This window comes from Lissotriton helveticus, chromosome 10 (genome assembly GCF_964261635.1).
Source record: "Lissotriton helveticus chromosome 10, aLisHel1.1, whole genome shotgun sequence".
NCBI lineage: Eukaryota > Metazoa > Chordata > Amphibia > Caudata > Salamandridae > Lissotriton > Lissotriton helveticus.
Genome location: NC_136071.1, coordinates 1,153,712,039 through 1,153,736,399, shown reverse-complemented (window position 1 = coordinate 1,153,736,399; position 24,361 = coordinate 1,153,712,039). Strand labels below are relative to the sequence as shown.

The 24,361-nt window shown below is 46.2% G+C and overlaps 1 protein-coding gene across 5 annotated transcripts in view; it reads right to left on the bottom strand.

Annotated features, from left to right (window-relative positions):
* TOP2B (DNA topoisomerase II beta) overlaps positions 1-24,361 on the bottom strand; it is a 607,938-nt gene that overhangs the window by 356,118 nt on the left and 227,459 nt on the right. For all 5 annotated transcript variants that reach the window (XM_078663968.1, XM_078663967.1, XM_078663969.1 and 2 more), the window contains exons 9-15: positions 8,077-8,178; positions 7,859-7,996; positions 7,107-7,245; positions 4,696-4,853; positions 4,448-4,573; positions 2,768-2,878; positions 2,581-2,686 (exon numbers count right to left, since the gene is read on the bottom strand). In XM_078663968.1, the coding sequence (XP_078520094.1) occupies positions 2,581-2,686; positions 2,768-2,878; positions 4,448-4,573; positions 4,696-4,853; positions 7,107-7,245; positions 7,859-7,996; positions 8,077-8,178 (880 nt within the window). The remainder of the gene's footprint in view (positions 1-2,580; positions 2,687-2,767; positions 2,879-4,447; positions 4,574-4,695; positions 4,854-7,106; positions 7,246-7,858; positions 7,997-8,076; positions 8,179-24,361) is intronic.

Sequence of the window (24,361 nt, the reverse complement as noted above, 5' to 3'; positions counted from 1 at the left end):
TCTGGTCCTGTCCAGCCTGCCATCACAGATAACCCTCCAGGTGTGAGAGCCCACGCTCTCAGGAGGTCAGAAACAATGCCTGCTCTGACTGGTGTTATTACCTCCTCCAAGCAAATGGCTAGTGGATCTGCATATCAAGGCCAGAAACTTCAAAGCTTCTACCGTCTTTGGTGGCAAACCCTGGCTTCCTCCAGCCCTGGAGAAGTCAGTTGCAAGTCCTCCGTTCTTGCTTCTTTCGGCTCTTCGGGTGTTAAGGGGAGTGAAGGGTAGTAGACAATGGGCTACTTACTCTTGGGGTCCCTACACCTCCTGCGAGGAGTGGGCATAACTCTGTCCCAGAGTTTCTAGCTCCACCAAAAACAATATGTAGGAACCCTTCCTTCGTGGAGCACATCAGGTAGCCCACATTAGGGGTGTGTCTAGCCTATGTGTGTGCAACACGCCAATTGCATAGCTAATTTCCCGTCTGTCCTGGTGCCAAATGGGCCTTACGGCAGGGAGCAGAGTAGCCTGAACAGAGGCCCTTTTAATTATGCACTACCAGTGAGTCGGGGATAATAGTTCCTCTAATATAGGCTGGATCTTGTGGAGCTGGCTGGTACTTTCTTCGATGTGAGGGCTTGATTAGGTCCTGACAATGTCAGTTGTGAACTTAAAGATGAGTTGGTAACGGACCCACCTCTCAGTTTTTGAGAAGATATTGAGAAGGAAAACCTCTTCATCCTCTAAAGTGTGCAGCTGGACCTTGTGATGGTGAGCTGCCCGACATGATATGCTGTGGTATCATCTGGTGGGGATGGCTTGAACAGGTATGGCTTAAGTTCTGGGTCCTCCTATAGGTCAACTCCAGTCTTCTCGGGAATTATCCCTCCTGTGGCGCAAACAGCTCTCTCTCTGGGCCCAGAAGGTAGTAAGGGCGCCCTGCATCACAGTATGCTTCAGGTGGAGGGTAGTGTGGAGTTAGACAAGGTAGTGCAGTGGAGGTGTGCATGGTAGCGAAAGGAACTAAGGACAACTATGGATGTGTGAAGAGAATGTGTCTGACTTTCTTAGGGCTTGGAAGAGGTGGGAGCAGGTGGTAAGTGTGGTTCTACCTTTTCAGGCCTGTGGATATCTTCGCTCTGAAGCGGTATGGCATCTCCGATAGTTTATCGCAGTGCATTTTATTGTACGACCACCTTCTCTCGCCCTCTTATGACTGAGGGCTCTCTTGCTGCCAAATGCAAAGCTGGCCTTGCAAGCTGTTTCTAGGTGGTTTGTAGAGAGGCAGATTGCAGACATCGTGTTGATCAGACCAGGGATACTTCGCATTGCACCGTGGACAAAAATGGTTTGCTCCATGATTAAGCACTCTGGCTAGCCTTGAGTAGCCTCAAAGGGAAAACAGCAAGGAATAGTGCAGGGCTTCAGAGTAGATTAAGCGGAGTGAACACATTTTTAAATTCAAAGGTCTTCGATGCACAGGGAGCTTTGCATTGGTCTTCTGAGTGGAAAGGGAACTGCTAGACCTGAAACAGAACCAGGTATGTTTTAATGCTTCGACTTCGGAGCAGCATTTCAAGCATTTGAGCCCAATGGAGGAGAAAACAATCTGAGGTGTAGCTGCTAAACTGGTGCATTTTGAAACAAGGGAGGAGTCACAACAGATCTTGTGATTCAAACGTGTCAGAAGAAAAACAACTTGCAAAGATCCAGGTCCAACACTAAATGGCAGAAGAATGCAGAGCATGTGTATCTACAGCAACACATGCTTCAAACAGATATATGCAACTACACACAAATATTTATATATACACAGATATATATATATATATATGTGCATTTAGTTTTACATATTTGTATATTCAGAAACAAATCTATTTAAACTTTGTGACTTAAATAAGAAAAACTCAGTTTTAAGTTTCAAGGATGGGTATAGGTAACGAGTTGTAAAGTGTTTAGGGTTCGGGAAGGGGTGGTAGTAATGGGTTTTTAGTGTTCAGGGGTGAGTAGGGCTTTTTTTAGGTCATAGGGAGAAGTTCCCATAAAAGGGTAACCTCATTTCAAGTAAAAGAAGGGGGTTTGGAGGTTTTCCCATTTATGCATGTGGAAAATATATATATTACACACCCATACATACATATATGAGTAGTTTTGAGTGCCAACAGTACAAACACTAATATGGCACACTGTATATATGCATTGTAATGCACCATGGTGTAATTGTCCGTGTGGTAATGACTGATATTTGATCCAGAATAGATGTCAGGTTGTTAGGTATGGTTGAAGTAACTGCCTGGAAGCAGTGGACACAATACCCTAACTGTAATTTACTGGTTTAAACTAAACGACTGGAGGAAGGAGGTGGTTAAGTAGCTTTTGTGTTTTTAAACTAACTAGGCACTTTGTATAATCTGATCAGGACTAATGCAGGCGTTGCAAAGCAGAACCAAAGGGTCCAAGTGACCATGGGTTGTCTACGAATTGATGACAGACAAACACAATGATATCAAGTTATCTGGGGAGACAGACCAACTGCGTTACGCAAAACTTCTCCCACACACGTCACTATTGAGTATAACAAGGATTTTACAAACGCACCTTTGTAGTACTTTATCTTCCACAGTTTTGTGCTCTCCATTTGTTTTTTCCACTCATCAAACTCAGGAATACTATAGAAGGCCAGTTCCTGCTTACTTTTGGATACCTTAAAGACAAAGCCACACCTGGTTAACCATTTAAATGTGTTAAATATGTATATAAATCATGTAAACCTGAAACCCCATACCTTTACAATAGGAGTAATGAACTCCTCCAGAAAACTGTGCCTCAGCAGCGACGGCCAATTGTGATGAAAAAAGTTAATCAACAAGCCTTTGATGTGAGAGCCATCTTGATCCTAAGTACACGAAAAAATTAAAATATTTTGATGAAAACAGCGTTTAATGGAGACATACAACTGCTGGAAAAATTCTAAGGTACATGGAAAACGTTTGCAGTAATTTCACTTTATTTAATTTTGAATAAGTAATTTCTTTTAACAGATCACCTTTGATTCTAATAAATCCTTCCATTCACTAAGTGGGTGTTTATACCAAAAAGCCCTACTAGCAAGTCACAATAGTGGGTAAAAAAAGAAAAAAGGCAATGCATTGACAAGTATTCAGTTATTCTATGCACATGTCCAAAACAACTCAAATCATGTGCAAAGCATTTTAGGACTCCTCCCTTACGGACATTTTAAGACTCCACTTTAATAACTCGTGACCATTTTTTTTGCATTGGTGAATGTCTGTGGCTTTTTGGTTTATTGAGCAGAAGAGAAACATTTTTAAATGTTTTCTGGTATTTCTGGGTTCCTTTCAATATAGGGAAGAACGCTAGAGCACACTAATATGGGAAAATCTCAGTTTTTCGTGTCTTTCTCTTTAGGATTCTATTTGTGTTATCAATGCTTATGAGAAAAATAATTTTAAAGGTTTCTTAACAGCTTAAATCATGCCTAATTGAGGCATCAGAAGACTGTACAGAAGATTAGAAAAAAGTAAAACATGAGTCAGATAAATTTTGTTGAAGGTACTAGTAAGCAGGACAACGTGCCCTTAGGTAAAGGGATAGCAAGGGTAGGTGAAAAGCTGGGTAAACCGCTACGAATTGGACAGCTTAATAGGGTAAGTAAGTCAGTTATAAGTTGTCTTCTTGTTGAAACGAAAAGGAGTCGGTAGAAAAGTGCATTGGAATAATAGGAGGTTCAGTCTGACAACATAGTAAGTGTTAGATCAATGGCTTTTTCTTCTTTGGAGCCCTTGGGCAGCAGGCTGATATATTTTAACAGACTTATTTGGATACTCCAGGCAACCAACTGTTTAGCGAGGTATTTACCATTATAGGCTAAATGCTTTGTAGGCTTAAAAAGCATCGAGGTAGTAGTGGTTTCCTTGGAAGACAGACATTTGAGTACAGCTGAGTGGAAATATTAGCTGAAGGGCAACCTGGAGTATAATTAAATGTCCATTTTCAGCACATGTTTTTTTCTTTTGCGAGGTAAGAACGGAAGGTAAGAACTGGGATGCACTGACCACATTTCTGGAAAGCCAGGGAGAGGGTGGGTAAGCTTGTGTTAAGGGATGTGATGCTTACAGTATTAACAGATATTGTACTGGAGGATAGGCATGTAAAACTCTTTAGATGTTTTAATTTTATTAAGCGTCTGGACCTCTAGCCTTGGACTGCCTTCACCGAGGTCTTGTGCTTTTATGTCTTGCGGAGACAATACCAGATCTGTCATGCAGCCAGGCCAGAGACTCAAAGTACTCTTTAACAAGTATCATCAAGAAGACAACTGAATCATAAAATTCATAACATGGGACAGACAGTAGGTGACTATGAGGTTCTCAATCTAGAATAGCAGTGAATACTGAAAAACAAAAACATACTTGACCATCTATAAGAAGCACTACAAACCAACCTGATCTGTCATGATCATAATTTTTCCATAGCGTAAGGTTTTCAAAGATTCATTATCATCATATGTTTTTTTGTACTGGAGACCGACTATTTTGATGATGTTGTTTATTTCTGCATTTTCCATTATCTGTGTAAAAACGAAAATAAGCTCCAATTAAGTAAAAGCACAACTGGCTACAAAGATAGTATTATTGATTCTTGTGATGAGTTCTAGCTATGAAATCATATCCAGGTTTACTTTGATCTTACCTGTTTGTGGGAAGCTTCTCGCACATTGAGAATTTTACCCCGGAGTGGGAAAACACCATATCGATCACGTCCTATCACCCCTAAACCAGAGACAGCCAGAGATTTGGCCGAGTCCCCTTCAGTCAAAATTAGGGTGCAGTCCAGGGAATGTTTACCACCTGGTTGAAAACATAAAAATTAATTACATTAAAGGCAACAAACCGGAAGACCAGTCACAAATGCACACTTAGATTCTTCTACAAAGGCCACAGTAAAATATATTTTAAAAATTTAACAAGTGTTTTCCCTTTTTAATTCAGTCTTTCAGATTGTTTCTCAGATGCTGGCAACAAAGCAGTTGCACAACAGCCTTCCAGAAACCCTGCTTTGGAGAGTCTGCAGCACTGAGTTAAACCAAACAAAAATAGGAAACCACTTACAGGACATTATAAGCCATTACTTAGACAAGTAAAGATTTTGAAGGAGTGAAACTGGACTACAAAACACTCTCAAGATGAAGTGGAAAGTATGTCAGTGACAAGCAGGTCTTCAGCAATTATGCTTTGCAATTACGTTTTTTACTTTTATGTTTGCACATGTAGCTTGGGCACCTGACAGCAGCATATTCTGGAGATAGCAAGACATTGTGCTATGATAATACTGTTGATATTTTGGCCCCCAATATATTTCCAGCAGGGCAAGAATGTATAGGCAAGTAAAGGTTTAATCTACTTAACTCCACATACATGTAACTCAACGACAAACCGATCTTCAAACTAAGTAGATGTGGAGGTAAATAGTAAATCTATACTTGCCTATCTACATTTTTTCTCGATACTTTGGTCCTCAAAAGTTTGACATTATTATGACACCATAATTTTGAGCAGGCATTCTGCCCAGTGGAGGACAATACAATTCCATGGGAAAGCTGCTGTACTGTTGAAAATGGCAATGTATATGCACATAAGCGGCGTTCATTTGTGTTCACTGTACCCCTTGTAAGCAGAACGGATATCGTGAAACACTGACTGTGTTATCCCGCCAGCATAGACCCATGCACACACGTACACGACAGCCATTTTAGGCACCATGGCCTCTCTGCCCGTTTGTTAAACCCGCGGCACCCCTCCCCGCACGCACTGCTCATGCATCGGCCATAAAACCCTCTCCCTCTGCGTGACCCTGCTCTAGAAGCAACACTCCTGCTTGACCCACACCTCCCCCATTTCCTCCCAAGAACACCCTTCCCCTCAGCTGACGAGCCCCCCCCCCCCAGCTGCACTTGGCCTTTCGACCCGGTCCCAAGTCCTAAGACAAAGCCTCGTGGATGTACACCCCCCCTTTTCCTGCCCAGCATAACAAAACCGTGATACACCAACCGAAGTGCCCGATCTTATCGCCTGCCCAACCTTTGATCTGATCATCCCTTCCTGCCCTCGTGTCCTGTAGGAATGTCCGGCTGAGAGATCACAATCTCTTGTTACATTTAGGAGGGGAGGATGACATCTGAGCGACTGGTATGGGAATAGGCCTGAAGCTGGGATTCCAAGCATGCTTTTTCCTACTTCAAAGCGTCTTTATTGCAATAAGGAATGTTTGTGCATCATAAACATGTGTATAAAAGACGAAGCCTCAGAGAAACTTGTTAGAGCACCTCCTGAAGACACTATGCGAGTGTCCGAAATGACAGGCTCTTCTCATGAGAAATAAAACTCTGTTCTTGTTTTCCTGCTTCCAGCGCCCGTCTCTTTATTTGGTAATTGTTCAAGATGGGAACTAAGAGGCGTCCTGCGCCAGCAGCCTGGGCATCAGGTGCGTTATGGGCTGACTTTTCCACAATAGTGATCGCCTTTACACGGCCAACAGTACACAAAACGAAATTTTCATATTTTGGTCGACAAAATCCATGCAAACCAACACATCTGAACTTGCAGTCCAATTACAGCAACAATTTTGAGAGATTCTCAAAAAAAGCATATAATTAAAGGGCAGAGTAAATATAATCGCTGGCACTGTGCCCAAAGCAAACTTGGAAACAAGTAACGAAACAGCAGATTTAAGCTATATAAGATATTTAAAACATTTTTACCTATGGAAATAAGGGTAACTTCCAAGTGCTTTGAAGATGTCATGGGCTACAAAGGCATTGTATGGGCGGGCATAGATAAGCAGTCTCCTTACAGACTACTAGCAGTTTTAGGAATGAAAAGGCACTCAAACTAACTGATGTTTAGGAATCTCTTCTGATCTGCTTCATGCCACAGTGAAGTAGATTTTTCGAAGGATTTTCTGAGGCAAAACTCGTATGTTGACAAGAACTATAAGAACTTTAGTTAATATAGTGTTGTTGACAAAATGTCACCTAAGCATAATAAAAAATGACAAACTACTTTTCAAAATGTTGGTAGAGGGGGCAAAGATGCAATGATTACCAGCATCATTAGCGTCGTCCAATTTAGGAATGCCTTTGATTTTGCTATGCTTCACGGAGGAGCACTTCTTATTTAGCTGTGTCTGTGCCTTGAATTTCACCCAGTTCAGAATACTTTCCACAATGCCACAGTTAGAAGCCTGAAAGAGTGAAGGATGGATTAGTAAGAGTTTACAGATCATATGGACATATTTAAGGCACTACCAAAAAAGATGGAACATGACATACCTATGACACAGATAGCCATGGGAAGAAGGCAACTATCTGAACCTGGTGAGCATTACATATGTAATCAACAACAAAACTGATTAGATAAGGACACAGGCAAGGGCAGTAAACCAGCCCAGACAGTCCATTTTTAGTCCTGTTCATTTTGAAAGAAGTGAATTTTAAATCAGCAACTAATAGAACTTAAGGACCAAGCTATTTACTGTCGAAATTGCATTTTCAAAATATGGTTGCCACAGATGACTTAAGGACTAGCTCAATATTAGCTAGTTTTCTGAAACATACCAAACAATGTGCAGCGTTTTAATATAAAGAAGCCCACGAAAGATAGAAAATAATCCCAGCAGGTTTGTAAAGACGTTGTCTATGTCTTTATCCTTTTTTCGAATCTGCTCCATTTCTGGCAAACAATTGATTTGGCATATAAAGAAGTAAAAAAACAGCCTTGGGCTATAATATACAGAACACCAACTCTAATTCAAAAGTGTATATGGAAAGTAACGTGTCACGCAAATTTATACTAACCCCTTTGAAAAACTTTTCAGTCAGCGGACATTTTGAGCCAAAGCTTTTTGGCTGCAGCGTCATATTCTCCTTTGTCTGAGAGTCAAATGTTGGGTTTTCAATTAAACAGTTGACAAAGACCCACACATGATTTTTCACCTGGGGAAACAAAATAGGGCAATTAAGGCTTTGTAGGAGTACGTTTTCTTCTTTGGCAGACAGAAGGTGAGCATGCTTACCTGGAATGGTTTTACAGAAACACCAGCTTTGTTCTTCTTCTTCACAGTTTCTATGAGTTTGGTAACAATTTGATCCACCACATAGTCCACATGCCTACCACCCTACAAAAAAAAATCAGTAGACTTAGCACAACAATAATGGGAAATGAAGAAACATTTAGAAACTAGCAGTCACTGAAATGCATTTCCTTTAAAGTTTGAGTGGCCACAAAATACCTTCAGCAGTTTAAGAGCAATGCATAACAGTGTAGCAGGCCTTGACGGGTACAGTTGAAGCAAGGGTTTTCTTACACCAAAATTCTCTTTTACTCACATCTTGGAATCATCAGGTCATGAACAAGCCGACAATGATCAATTAAAAATACTTTACGTTTTGATATAACATTGTATGTGGAACTATGACTCAATAATGGACATCCATGTACCAAGTCTTGCTCAAAGATTCAGACTGAAGAGGTCAGAGGAACCAACTATAAGTATGTGCACTGTTACACACTTACAGTGGACATCTTACCTCAATATCATGCAACCAAAAAAACCTGCAAGCCCATTGCTGCCTGCCTAACCAAATACAACCTTTCCTCCATCCTTTTAGGAACTCCAAACGTATTCTCAACCAGTTTGTTGGCCCTAATAACTGTCCCTTCGAGCCTTCCTTTAATGGACAGCTCTAGTGTTATGCATTGCTTTTAAAGTGCTGAATGTACTTACATATACAAATATACAAAAATGTCCAATCAACTTATCCAAAGAGTGGTGAATGGCATTTTGGTACCATAAATCAAGCTGAACTATGACAAAGGTCCAATAACCCAAGGGTTTTTCTGAACAAACCATATCAAAGTATGCAAAGATTGTGGAGAAGACACCTCACAAGAGCTACGTAGGGGTACTATGGGATAGCCATTCACCGTGACCCGCGCTTCCCATCTTCGGTATCTTGTTCCTGTATATACAGGCAGGAACTAGGGGAGGGTTGGGGGTTTTGGTTTGCAGGGGAGCAAACAGATAGTGATCACCTACTGATCCTTTACATAAGTAAGCTACTGCAACTATAAGAATAGGTCTAGTAAGAACAGGTCAAATTATTTAATTGCCAGTAGTTCTCCTACTTTATCAGGACACAGACAAAGTATAAAGGTGTGGCCCCAAAGTCGGTGCACCTTGACCCAACAATGATTAGACATACCAGGTCACCAAGTGTAGGGCACCAAAACTGGATACCTTCAACAGCATGGGCCAGAGTGTCAGGTAGTAGGACAAAAATGTCCAAGTTCACTTCATGAGCCACAAACAATCCTAGATGAAAAAGATTAACATGGGCTCACCAGACCTTTAAGAGGAACCTTCATATCGTGGGTCGGGGCTTGAGTGTGAGCTTTATGTGTCATTCCTAGTTGGCAAAGGCTTTAAAGCAGAGGTCTTCAAAATTTTTGATGCTTAGCCCCTTTTGTCAAAAGCTTTTAGGCGTAAAAAACCCTCCTGACATATGCCTAGAACCTGGTACTCCTCATAATTGAAAACTATTGGCAACCATAAACGCTCCCAATTCCCACATTAAATAATTTTTACGGTGGGGAAATATAAAGTATTAAGCAAACCAAAGGTCAGTGAGTGTGGGGGCATGGTCAACGGTCTAGCTCAAAACAAAGGGTTTATGAGAAATTGGCATAGGACATCGCCGCAAGTCTGCTAGCAGCGCTGCCCTACGCAAATGTAAAAGTGCAGGAATACACGGTATATATGAAATACGGTGCATTCCTGTCCTTTCCTACTGCATTTTCACACAAATTGCTGCCTAGGACCAACATAGGCAGGATTGTTATTGCCCAGGAAGGGGCACCTTCCTTCACTAAAACATTACCAAGGGATGTCTTTCTCTTTCTATGTGAGCTGCAGAATGCAGCCCCCATGGAAAGAGGAAAAAACGAGGAGAAATGAAAACATTTCTCCTCATTACGCCTCCGCTGGGAGCAGTAAGGTTTTGGCGCTGCCCGTTTACGTGATTTTGTAAATCTGGGGCAGCATCAAACCAAATGGGTGATCAATCAATCAATCAAGGAATTTGTAGGGCGCACTACTCACCCGTGAGGGTCTCAAGGCGCTGGTGGGGTGGGAGGGGGGTAAAGGGGGGGGCTTGCTATTGCTCGAACAGCCAGGTCTTTAGTAGCCTCCTGAAAGTTAGTAGGTTTTGTGTCTGCCGTAGGAGGATGGGGAGGGTGTTCCAGGTCTTGGCTGCGAGGTAGGAGAATGATCTGCCGCCGGAGGTTGCTCTTTGGATGCAGGGGATGATGACGAGGGTGCGTTCGGCCAGGCGGAGCTGGTGGTTCGGAGTGTAGAAGGAGAGTCATCAGTTGAGGTATGCTGGTCCGGTGTCATGGAGTTCCTTGTGTGTGTGGGTGAGGAGCTTTAAGGTGATCCTCTTGTTGACGGGCAGCCAGTGGAGGTCTCAGGTGGGGTGGGATGTGATGTGATGTGGTTGGGTCGCGGGATGTCTAGGATCAGACGGGCAGAGGCGTTCTGTATGCGTTGCAGTCGTTTCAGTAGTTTGGCCAGGGCTCCCGCGTAGAGGGCGTTTCTGTAGTCCAGCCTGCTGCTGACGAGGGCCTGGGTAACTGTATTTCTTGTGTCAGTGGGGATCCATCTGTAGATCTTGCAGAGCATGCAGAGGATGTTGAAGCAGGAGGATGAGACTGTGTTGACTTGCTTGGTCATGGAGAGCATTGAGTCAAGGACAAACCCCAGGTTGCATGCATGGTCGGTTGGCGTTGGAGCTGTTCCCAGGGCGGTCGGCCACCAGGAATCGTCCCAGGCTAAGGGGGTGGAGCCGAGGATGAGGACCTCTGTCTTGTCCGAGTTCAGCTTCAGACAGCTGTTCTTCATCCATTCTGCGATGGCTTTCATTTCTTCGTGGAGGTTGGTCTTGGCGGTGAGGGAGAGGATCAGCTGTGTGTCGTCAGCGTAGGAGAGGATGTTGCGGTCGTGCACTCTGGCGAGGTGGGCGAGCGGGGCCATGTAGATGTTGAACAATGTCGGGCTGAGGGATGATCCCTGGGGTACGCCGCAGATTATCTTGGAGGCTTCGGAACGGAAAAGGGGAGGCAGACGCTCTGGGTTTTGCCGGCGAGGAAGGACGCGGTTCATTCCAGGGGCTTGTCTCTAATTCCTGCGTTGTGGAGGGGTGTGCGTAGGGTGCTGTGGCAGACCGTGTCTAAGGCAGCTGAAAGGTCCAGGAGGATGAGGGCCACGATCTCCCCGTTGTCTAGCAGGGCCTTGATGTCATCGGTGGCGGCAATGAGGGCAGTTTCGTTGCTGCGGAACCCGGACTGGGATGGGTCTAGGATGATGTTCTCCTCGAGGTAGTGGGTCAGCTGTCTGTTGAAGGTCTTCTCGATGACCTTTGCCGGGAACGGGAGCAGGGAGATGGGTCGGAAGTTCTTAAGGTCCCTCGGATCTGCCTTGGGTTTCATGAGTAGGGCGTTGATCCCGGCATGCTTCCAGCTCTCTGGGAAGGTCGGGGTCTCGAAGGAGAGGTTGATGGCCTTGCGAGGTGGGGTGCGAAGGTGGCGCTGGCTTTGTTGAAGATGTGGTGTGGGCACGGGTCTGACGGGGAGCCAGAGTGGATGGCGTTCATGAGCAGGTGGTCGTTGTGGGTGGTGGTCGTTGGATCTGAGGTGTTGGCTGTCGTGGTGGTCTGGTCGAAGCGGTCGTGGATGTCTGCAATCTTGCGATGGAAGGAGGCCAGGGAGTTGCACAGGTCTCGCAATGGAGGGATGTCATTGGTGTTGGAGCTGAGGTTGAGGTTGGAGAGTTCCTTCACGATGTTGAAGAGCTCTTTGCTGTTGGGTGCATTGTTGTCGAAGCGGTCCTTAAAGGCGGTCCATTTGGTGGATCTGATGAGGTGGTGGTATTGGCGCATGGAATTCATGAGGGCTGCGTGGTTCTCCGGTGTCTGTTCACGGTGCCATTTCTTTTTTAGTGTTGCGTGATGCGTGTGGACCCCCATGCAATGCCCATGGAACGCCTCCGTGAAGCAGAGTAAGGCGACACAGCGACTAGCTCTGCTTTGTTGTACTCCATATCTATGAGGCCATGTAAAGCCATGCAGGGTGACGTTGCTTTGCCTCATAGGTATAGTTGAGAAGCTTGCGCCGCTGGAGCGTCAAAAATAGTGATGCTCTGGCAGCGCAAGCCTCTCGTAAATAAAACCCAAAATACTGTAAGATTTTTAGGTTTTTCACCATCTGGCAGCTACATATAAAATAATGAGCAGTTTAATTGAAGAAAAATGTTACTCAGTGGTAAATGCACTGTAGTACATTATGACAACTATTAGTTAATGCACTGCAGGGGTATGTGTGTAGCCAGAGAGCCACAGAATTCACTTGGTTGGTGCAGTGGCGAACAGTGACAAGCTTATTGTTTAGTGCTACAAAGTCACAGCATGTGTCATATAGCAATGTGAATATGTAAGTCATTATTTTATACTTGCATTACACACAGTACAAGATAGACTGATACAAAATGTGAACATAGGTTTAGGATAAAATTGTGCTTTCAAAATGTAGATTTTAGTAATACCAGACCGTATGTAATGCATTTTTGTTTTTATATAAGTGTCACTTCAACACCTCCTATCGTGTACTAAGGGCTGTGTAAATACAATTGCAATTAAAAGCACGCACTTCACAGCCCAGATTACTCTTTGCACTACCACTAAAAAAACGAATCTTTATCGTCACAACGCTAAGAGTGATTCCATCAAATAAAGCCAGAACCGGATTGCAAGCACCCTTTACACTTGTAGATTAAATAATTGCGCACATTTGCATTTCATTCAGGCCAGCAGGCACCCTGGCAGGAAGGCTTTTCAAAGCACAGGAGTCTCAATGAAAAACTTCAGCTGAAGCATTTTAAAGATCAAATTAGCCGTCCCAGTACGGTTGTCTTCTTCCAAAACGGAAGCAAATGTTATGTATTTCAGGCACAAGTGCGCTGGGAAATGCGCGCCCTCCTTGCCAGGACTCCCGGCCCCCCTGGAAGTCACACCCCACTGATTGAAGACCTCTGCTCTGAAGTTTCTTTTCTAAGCCAATCCTAAATATTCTACCGCCCATCTATATCCAGGCAATGACAGTGCTAAACACATTCATTGAGCATAGCTCTACTTCCCCAAAAAATCATGCTAAACAAAAATGCGACAAGCTATTCTGAAGCAATCATCACCCACTCATCTTGAAACTAGAAATTGGCATTTCTGGAATGCCAATTAAATCAAATCATTTAGCCAACACCCACTCGGTGAATGCGATCAGGGGGAGTCTTCGAGTTGAGGCTGCAGGCATCGAGGTGGAGTCTGGCATGGGTTAGCCCATGGTGGCCTTGTGCTCAGAAGCACTGGGGAACCTTCGCAGTACCAGTGAGCCACATTGACTCAGCCGTGGGTGTCAGATGCAGAGGTGGATGGGGAAGTGAGCTTGTGCCTAGGATCTGGAACTCACTCCCTCCTGAAACCAGGCTCATCTCCTCCACTCCTCTTTTTAAGAAAGAAGTAAAAGCTATCCTCATGGCTAAATACACTTGAACTACTACTTTGGACCTTTTAAGACTCTGCGTCGATCTGTATTACTTGTTTGATCTCTTTGCCCATTTGTATTACTTGTATTATCGACTTACCTGATTGTCCATGCTCCCTCTTATTTGCACTATTTGTATTAATGACTTACCTACCTAACTATGCTCCCTCGTGTACCTACCCTACCACTCACTTATTACCTACAATTACGTTATGCCCAAATGTTGGATATCTTTGCCCATTTGTATTACTTGTATTATCGACTTACCTGATTGTCCATGCTCCCTCTTATTTGTACTATTTGTATTACACCCTGAGACTTACCGACCTAACTATGCTCCCTCGTGTACCTACCCTACCACTCACTTATTACCCACAATTACGTTATGCTCGAATGCCTGTAGGCACTCTCCTGTTCTTACCCCTTGCCTTTGTAAAGCGCTCTGATATCTGCAAAGATCTTGTTCGCGCTATATAAAACTTTCAAAATAAATAAATAAAAGTGGTTCCTCCGGGCAGAGTTATTTTCTTTGTAGATGGTTTCTTCTTGACAGGTCTGCTATCTATGGGAGATTTCGTCTATCGAAGGCAGGGCTTTGGAGGTCACTGGGCCTGCAGGACGTGTCATCTTTTGTAGCAGAGGCAAAAGGCAGCAGACAGGCTGGCAGGGCTGTCGCTGAGTCAGTCACTGGTCCTTCTGGTCTCGTACTAGTGCACCTCTGGTGTCCTGGCTTCTTCGGTCATTGTAGATCCGATTTCATGATCTAGGGGAGCCATTTAAATACTAGACTTGGGGGGTGTTACAGGGGAGTAACAGGTAGGGGCCAATGGGTTCCTTACCTGGGGTTTCTACACCCACTATTATGCAACCATCATGGGGAGGGCGGCATAACCCCAGCCCTGATTGGGTAAGTCGTACCACCTTTAAGATGGAGGGCACTGAAACATCTTCTTTACTTCGCCTCCAGCGCCTGAGGGGTGGAGTTAGCTAAGGGGGGCACACCTTCTATTCTTGCTAAGTTTTTCCACCGGTTTTACCGCCCAATACTGGGGGTGGGAACCAGGGACTGACTTCTGCTGCTACCAGCAGAGGCTGATATCACATTACAAAGGTGGCAGGCTTCCCTCCCGTGCACTGTGCACATCCTAGGGGGAAGAGGCGCGACACCTCAGCTCTGTATGTGCTTTGTTTCAGGCCACAGGGCTCAGAGATTCTCGGCCCAAGGGACCAGAAACACGTCTGGCGGTGGCAGGCTGCCTAAAGCCATTAAAAGAGCGCACCAGAGTTGGTATGTTTTCAGGGGGCACCTCTGAGGTGCCCTCTGGGTACATGTTTCAATAAATCGCTCACTGGGATAGGTGTGGATTTATTGAGAGGAGCGGGTAGGTACCAAACACTCCTGAGCTCAGTGAAGCCATCATGGTGCTGGGGAACTCGAGTTGTCGAGTTTCCAGCCCATTAATCCTCTATGGCTTCACTGTCCCTTACAATATTTAAGAATAGACTTCAGTATTGTAGGGGCATATCTAGTCATGTAAATATGCCCTCAATTTTGGTATGCAGTGCGCCCTGCTTTAGGGCTGTGAGGCCTGCTAGTTGGATGATATTGGGTTCCTGCCAACCAGGTCCCCAAAGACAAAGGTCTTTCCCAAAACTGTGCAATTGTTCCCACAATAAGCAAAACATTTAGAACCCTCTTTTAGTCCCTAGTAAATGGTAACCTGGTACCTAGGGCCTGAGGTACTAAAGAGGGTCCCTATAGGCTGCAGCACAAATTGTGCCACCCTAAAGGACCCCTCACCAAGCACATGCACGGCTGCCATTACAGGCTTCGTGTCTTGGGGCAGACAAAAGTGAAAACACGACATGTCACACATCCCTGTGAGCCATGCCCACAGACACTGCATGGAGTATAATTAAGTCACCCCTTCTGCAGGCCTTCCAGTCCTAAGGCAGGGTGCACTATACTACATGTGAGGACATATCTGCAAGAGCAGATATGGCCCTATGCTGGTCAGCCCTATTGTTTCAAGTGAATAAGGAAGGAATTTGGAGTACACGGGCTGGACACTGGTGTAGGAAGCTGGCTCTGTATATACTATACCAAAGTACGGTATAGTGTGCACAGAGAACAATGGATCCTACAGAGGTTAAAGTAGACAATACCTTACTCTCCATTTATAGTGGTGTGGGCGAGCAGTAAGGCTTTATCAGGGGGTAGTGTTAAACATTTATTGTACACACTCAGGCAAGAAATGATTTCACACACAAAGATTGAACTCTGACCAACTGGTTTAGTATAACAATATTTCTTTGTTGCATTTTATTTTTAGAACCAAGGCAAACTAGGTGCAGGTAATTAAAATAATAATTTTCTCAGGTAATACAGGTGAATGCAGTTACAGGTAGGTCAAATATTTAGAAACAGTTGAAATCCTTTTTAGTTACTTTGCAATTATTTTTTAAATTACTCTTCAGATTACTTTTTCTACTCAGTGGATGCCTAGATATCACGCTGGGACATTTCCGAGAGGAAAGGTTAGTAAAACTGTTTATCAAAACACAGATTCTTAGGTCTCCATACAAAACACCCTCAAAATGGGGTTATTGTTTTGCAGGTACATAAACTGACTTAAGGGTTGAGTTTCTAGGATTGGAACAAGGGCCCCCCCAGGGCCAAGGATGCACTCACAAAGCACCATCAGCAGCACTAGGGCCGCCGGGTGGAGAATGCCAAGGCACAATATTATCCAATGGGGGATAGTGGGCCTCCGGTTGGTGGCTGCTCACGGCCACGCCACTTGGAGGTGAGAGCAAAGCTCCTAAGGTTTAGCTAAGGGCAAAGGGGAATCAGAGTTAAAACACAAGGTGCACCCACAGCGGCACAGAGGCGGCTGGGTCAGGGTGCTGATTTGGCGCCAGGTGCCCTGTTGCTTCCAATGAGGATTGCCGGTTTTGGTTTTTAGCTGCAGGATCGGTCCAGGAAGTCTTCTGGGAGGAACCAACAGCTGGGCAGGTATGTTGGAGGGCTCAGGGATGTAGGTGAGCCTCAGGTCCTGTTCTCCAGGGCACAGGGCAGTCGGATGTGGGGGTGCTGTTTGAAGTCGGATTTCACCGTACCAAGCCACTCGCAGCTGGGGCGAGGGGGTCTCTGTGCAGAGGCTGTGGGCAACGTTGGGGAGTCTTGGAGCGGACAACCCACAGTGGACTCGGACTCCGGAGCGTTGGGGGACCTCACTGGGATTGGTGGGCCTCTCGGACGAGGGGCATAGGCATCGGGTGCAGTGGCGGTTCCAGGCGTCGGGTTTCTTTGTCCTCAGCAGGCTCGGAGTCTTTCTTTGGTGATTCTTTTGAACAGAGCTGCTGTTTAAAGGAGATCCAGTCTTTGTCAAAGACAGTCAGTCCTTCCAGGGGTTCCGGGGGTACTGGCTGCAGGACAAGACTGTTTCTGGAGCAGGATCTCTGGACGCTGCAGACGGGCCGGTAGGGCTGGGGCCAAGTCAGTTCTTCTCTGCAGTCTCCTATGCTAGACGCCTTCTTTCGTCCTTCTTCGTGGGTTGCAAGAATCTGTCTTCTTGGTTCAGGACTGCCCCCTAAATACTGTATTTAGGGGCGTTTTAGGGGTCTCGAGGTAAGCAGCCAATGGGCTACTGACATTAGGGCAACTACATCCTTGGTGTGCTCACCGTATGTGGAGGAGTGGGCACAATCCCCAATCCTAACTGGAGAGTGCCTGCCATCTGTAAACTAGTGGGCAACGAAGAGAGGGCTTCACCTTGCCTCCTCCTCATGAGGGGAGGGGTTGGCAGAGGCGTGCACACCTTCTGGGCTGCTCTAATTTTTCTCACCTGTCTTTTCGCCTAAAAGGGAGTGTGTCAGTAAGGGAGCCTGCTTCTTATATCAGGAGAGCCTGGGGATCATGAAACAAAGGTGGCAAGGCCTCTGAAGGTCCCCTGCCACAGATGGCTCTTCCTGACGTGGGGGAGGTGTGACCACCTCTGCCCAGGAAAGGCTTTGTTTCTGGGCCCATGGAGCGAAGGCTCTCACCCCAGGGGTCAAGAAACATGTCTCATGGTGGCAGTCTGGTGTTTACCAGTCAGGGAACCCACCTGAGGCTGGTTGTTTTTCAGAGGGCATCTCTAAGATACCCTCTGAGTGCATGGTATAATAAACCCCCCACTGACATCAGTGTGGGTTTATTATGCTCAGAAGTTTGATACCAAACTTCCCAGAATTCAGTCAAGCCATTATGGTGCTGTGGAGTTCATAGTGACAAACTCCCAGACCATATACTCTTTACGGTTTAACTGCACTTACAATGTCTAAAAATGGACTTAGACACTGTAGGGGTACAGTGCTCATGCAACTTTACACTCACCATTGGTATAGTGCACCCAGCTAGAGAAGTGTCTTACCTATACCACAGGCAGTGGGTTGCTGGCATGACACAGGTATGTGTTCCATATCGACTCCTCACTTTTCTGTGCACCAAAACACGCAGACTGGTGTGTGTGTGTGTGGGGGGAAGGGGGTGGGGGGGGGTGTGGGGAAGTGGGGGTGGGGGGGATGTGTGGGGAGGGGAGGGGGGGTGGTGAGGGGGGGTGGGGTGTGTGGGGAGGGTGGGGTGTGTGTGGGGAGGGGGGTGGGGTGTGTGTGTGGGGAGGGGGGTGGGGTGTGTGTGTGGGGAGGGGGGGTGGGTTGTGTGTGGGGAGGGGGGATGGGTTGTGTGTGGGGAGGGGGTGGGGTGTGTGTGGGGAGGGGGGTGGTGTGTGTGTGTGGGGAGGGGGGTGTGTATGGGGAGGGTGGGGTGTGTGTGTGTGGGGAGGGTGGGGTGTGTGTGTGTGGGGAGGGTGGGGTGAGGGGGGAGGGGGGTAAGTAGGAAGGGGGTGGGAAGGGGTGGGGTGTGTGTGGGGAGGGGGGGTGGGGTGTGTGTGGGGAGGGGTTGGGGGTGGGGTGTGTGTGTGGGGAGGGGTTGGGGTGTGTGTGTGTGGGGAGGGGTTGGGGTGTGTGTGTGTGTAAGGAGGGGGGGTGGGGTGTGTGTGTGGGGAGGGGGGGTGGGGTGTGTGTGTGGGGAGGGGGGGTGGGGTGTGTGTGTGGGGAGGGGGTGTGTGATGCGTGTGCCTGTGCTTGTGTGTGTGTGTGTTAGTTAAGGTACAGGACCTCTAAGGGCCGATTAGCCTCCTTGGGCTGGAGACCTCCAAAGGAACCTTGTCTATGGAATAAGACTCTGGCTCTCCTCACAGGAGAGAAAGCCACCCACCCCTGACCAAAGTCTACTTGGCACCTGGACAGGTGGGAAAATTAACTAGTCAGGTAGGTGTGTCACCCCAATGCTGGCACCTTCCCTAAGGTGGGCTAACTACGAGATGGACACACATTTTCAGAGATAGCCATCTTTGTGATGGCATACCTAGAAGTTCTGGGAAATGGTTAAGCTCAATTCCCAAAGGGAGAGGTCATATAGGGGACTACTACACCATACTACCCTAACTTCCTAAATTCAGTTTTTAGGAGAGTCACTGGCATCAGAGAAGCAGATCCTGATGACCTAAGAAGAGAGAGGATACCAAAGAGCCACAAAAGAAGAGAAGACTAAAGAAAGCACCTGACTTGGCCCAAGCACCGCCGCCCTGTCCGCAGCCCTTGTCAAAACTGCGCCAAAGTGGACTTGTACTGCAACTGTGACTCCGCAATCTTGGGAGGACTGCCTGCTTTCGAAAAAAGCCTCAGGATCTCCTATGAACAGCAGACATGGTCTAAAGAATCTCTAAAGGAGAAGACTCTAAGGCCTCTGGAACCGCCAAAACCAGACACCCGAAGTCACCACTGAACTTATCGCCTCCGGCCTGAGTTGAAGTAGACCACTAGTGCCAACAAGGTTCCCAAGACCTCAGTCCATCATGGTTTCACTCCTCTGGACTCCCCATATTCGACTGCAGCCTCTGCATGCAGTCTCCTCCAGCCCCCCCCCAAAACCGCTACTGCACTGGTAAGGAAAATCCCGACGCCCAAGGACACCCCTGCACCGGCCACCCCTGGAACTGGAGGAGAGGGGGGACCCAAAGATGTCCCCCTGTTCTAGAGAATCGCAATGCCAAAGCCCACTTGCTGGCTCAGCCAGTCTGGCTTCCTAGACAGATCCTACAGCCTCTTTTTACAGTGACCGATCCTCTTTAAAATGCACTGAGATTCCAATGCTGATTTGCACCCTGCACCCGGCTGCCCTCGTTTCACTGGTGGTGTACGGTTGGTGCTTGCCCTAGACCTTGCCCACCACTCATGGAGATTTATCCTGAAAAAAGATGTACTATACAGGTTTTTTTAACTGAAAACGATATATATTTGAAAACATACGTAACCAAATGATTTTTCTCTGATGCCTAAACATATATTAAGATACTTGCTATTTTTATAAATTGGTGTGGATCTCCTTTTTGAGTAGTGTAGTTTTGTTTAAAATTCATTCCTTTTATGTGGATTTCCTAATGTTTATTACTCCCTTGATGCGCTCTCAGTATGCCCCTGTGACGGAAGCTCCTGTTAAGAGGAACTTCATTTATTATTCTTTTGCATGTTTTATAGTGAGGAAAGGAAAAAATATATTTTACCACTTAAGAGTACCCTGAATTTTAAGCAATGTCGTCCTACTCTTTATTATTTACAATCATTACCTGATCCACTAACTTGTTATTGCATAGCCTCGTTTTTACATTGTGCTGTTAATACAAGAAAGCAACTTCTGTAATCTAATACACAATTCCTTTTATGAAATTATATTTTTCTATCTTGTATTTAAATATATAATTTTGAGGAATTATACATGAAATTGTATGCAACTTTGTATATTAACTTTTATGATTGTATATTCTACGCAGAATACTTTTTATGCCATTCCTCTGTACTGACTAAATAAAGTGATTGATTTAGTAGTGTAGTTTTTTATTAATCATTGAGCGAATTTGCAAATTTATTGCACTCCTCCACGTTAAGCTGAAGGCTGCTCAACACTAACCTCTAGCAGAGCACTTTGGGACTGCATAGCAAGCCCAGTCCACTCATAAGGGAACCCCTGCACTTTTTACATGGTATATCAGGTTTTTGATGTATCACATAAAGAGCCAGCTTCCTACACTAAAGATAATGCATTGCCAAATTTCCACCTGGAGCTGCAGAGGAAAGCCACGTTTATAACAATCAAAAAACGCAGAGGGGAGGAGCCAAGCTCGCGAGCGTAATGGTCGCCTTGTAGCTCGGCTCCGTCAGCCCTCTGGCCTGACTCGCATATCCTGTTGTATATCCTGCCCAGAGACGACAGTTTCGAACAAATAGCAACGCAACGTTCCGCTCTAACTCACCGTTTGGCCTGGAGACTCCGGCATGCTGCGGTTCCGAAGTTGTGCCCCCCGAAGGGACCTGGGCCTTCGTGGTGTTGAGACCGGGGCCTCGCCTATCGGATCCGGCCTGGCGCTGTGGTGACAGTCGGCCCCGGCCGAGAGACTGCGCCACTGGTGAGAGCCGTTGTGGGAACATCCCGGTGACCCTGATCCGGGCTCGCCTTGACGGCCGTGAGGCTGGTGCGGAACGCGGTGCTCCATGGACTGATCGTGTGAAGGGGTCCCCCCGCCGCTGCTCCGTCCATCGACCCTGGACCCTCGTCCTCTGACTCTGTTCGAGTGGAGCGCCAGCGATATTGCAGACGGCCCCTCGCCTTGGACGAATCTCCTTTTTTCACCGAGGCTGCCATTGCTGGGACCCCCCGGAAATCTGTAAAGGCCCGCATTTGTGAACTGTTTCGAGCATCGCGGAGGGTGGTGAGGAGGCTGAATTCACAAAATGGCTACCGACGACCTGTGCTGTGGGTCTCCTCGTGATGACGGGCTTGGGTTGCTGGACGGCACGGGGGCCTGGACGTGTGTGCGTGAGCCTACGATTGGAGACGTTCTTGATGCCTTACGATCCTTACGCGCGGCCCTGGCCCCCGGTGCTCCGGGAGACTCGATTCGTTCTACCGCCATCTTGGGTGAACGCTCCTTCATGGTCCCCTCTTGTCTCAGTGATGCCACCGCCTCGCCTCCCCCGGTTGCTACGAGAGTTACTGTCGCTATCCATCGACGGATTTGCTGGCCGGTGGATTTGGAACCTCCTGCTCTTCGATGTTTGGAGTTTGGGGACTTGGATGTCGTGCGGGAATCCGATCCTCCCCGGGTGCCTGAGAACAATGGTGGACCGCTGCCTGTTTTTGCCTTGATGAGGTCGTGTTTCTATTTTGCAGGGAAACCCCCGCTTTTCCTGATGGCAAGACTGAACTCCTGTCTATTATTGCCCTTGTTGTTATTGCTGAGACATTTGAACTGCCTATTTGAACTTTTGCCCACTTGCTTATTGATTGCCCTCCCTGGCCTACGTTTTGCTCGTACTCTCTTTCAATTGTGTGCTTGCCTCGCATCGTGTTGCTTACTTCACACTGTCCTGTGGTGGGTGGTAACTGTGGTTAGAAAAGGGATGGGGTGAGATGCACGGCTCCCGGTGGTTTATTGACGTACAGATCTGTGGCGAAGTTGCTCATATTTTTAGTGCTGTGGGAGACCCCCCTGTACGTTTTTTGGCGCTCGAGATTGTGTCGTTCTGGTTCACATATAATATTTTCGTATGGTTGGGTGGAGGCCGGTGGCCGACCGTATTTGTTTCTGCTCTTTTGCTCCTCCCTCCCATTTATTTCTTTTGTCTTGATGTCCTTTTTTTGTCTCTATATTCTTCTTTCTCTTGTCTCTACTACATTTCAGGTTCTGGTTTAGGGCGACAGGCGCGCTGTTTGGAGGGTAGGCCATAGCCTTCTGCAGGGGTGATGGGTGGGATGGGTGGGTTGGGTCTTATTTGATGTTTTATTTTCCTCAGTTCTATGGCCCTTTTGTATCTCTTTATTGGAGTGCCGCGTCTGACCTTGCCTTCCGTGGTATGTTTGGGGTGGGGTCTGTAATGTCGCTGTTCTTCTTTTTGTAGTTCTGCTGCTTTCCATTGCGACTCCCATGCCCTCCTCGTTGTCGATATTATCGCTCTTTTATGTGTTCTTTGCTACGGGACGCTTGTTTAGGCGCGGCATTCTTTTCTTTCAGTCTGTGTTTTCCTTTCCCTTTCTTCTTTCCTCTTTCCCCCCCCCCCTCCCTCCCTCCCTTTTTCCTTCTCTCCCAAGGTCAGTATGACGGGTTAGTCTGGGTGTTGTCGCTATTCCGGCCCCCTTTGTTCTGTTTCAGATGTGCTATTGGGTGGTGGGGATACAAAGTCGTTCTTACTTATATACTGATTTGTGTTCACAACCCTGTTTTTTTATTCTGATATATACAGTGTTGACAGTCCTGCATGGCTGCCCTTTAGCCCTTCTGTTACCAATAGTTTGATGTGGGAATCCGGATTCTTCTATATTGTCGCCCTGCCTGTCATGCTCCTTCTTGCCCTATAATAAAAAATAACCTTCATTGCTCCTGTTTGCTGGCCGTTTGGATCCTCTATCCTCCCCCCCCTTTTTTTAAGATTGTATTGCTTACGTTCCTCTATGATTGATTCTGTAACTTCATTCTGGACTTCTTGACTGCTTTCACGTGTTGTGGCCGGCCAGTTTGGTTGTAGGCTCAGATTTGTATATCCCGTCTATACCAATAAAGGTTTACAAAAAAAAAAAAAAAAAACGCACAGGGATTTTGTGGTGAGGGGCATTACAGGCTCCAAGCTAGATCCTGTGAACTCTGCTAACAGTACCATAAATATCTAATGCTAAACAAAGGTCATGAAAACCTCAGCAGCTACAATATTATTCAATTTACCAAGAACACATCATGTATCACAGGCACTATATAATTTACATTTCAAGTATTAATCTCATAACATTAGTTCTGAGACACAAAAGCTGTGCTCTGTAGAGCTACAAAACGTCTTTCCCAACATTTTGTGGCATATGTTTCCGACAGAACCCTGGGGTAATCTACTAAGAGGCTGTTCTCACTTTTAGAAAGAACACCTATGATACCACTGTTGGAAAACGAGGCAGCATCTGTGAGGCCTGCACAAATAACATGACACATTTGTCCTTCACTGGGAACCAAACACCCTAGGGCAGCGCCTGACTCTGAGGGTAGCGTTGCAGAGCAGTCTGAGGCTTACTCAAGGGAGGTGGTGTGGGCTAGTAATCGACATTTGCAGGTGCGCAAAAATAACACTCAATAATTGATTGTCCAGTCAGTACTTTGCTTTATAAAAGTAAGAGTACATTTATTAAACACACACATCACTCAATACTATACACCAATTTACAAATATACATAAGCTGTTGGAATTACTTTGTGACATTGCATAACATCTCCACCCCTCCAGCAGGGGGGGTGGGGTCTAGTACCACCACTCCCATGTATGCACATCATCTTGCCCCCAATGCAATTAGTTGAACCTATCCTGGAGCGAGGGCCCTGCGCACTGGCACCATCCCAATGGCGTCCCCCTCCCATTACTTCAACAAGCATTAAACAGGGATACACCTGCCTTGGTGACACATGACCCTGACCAAGCATCTCCTACTGACCCTAAAGTATACACCTCTACATCTTAAGGGCTAACAGTCTGGGGTCTTCACCTAAGCGCAGCAGCAAGACTACATGTTTACGCACACTTTAGAATGACAGTACTCAGCACATTTGGATATCATTAAAAATGCATTGCAA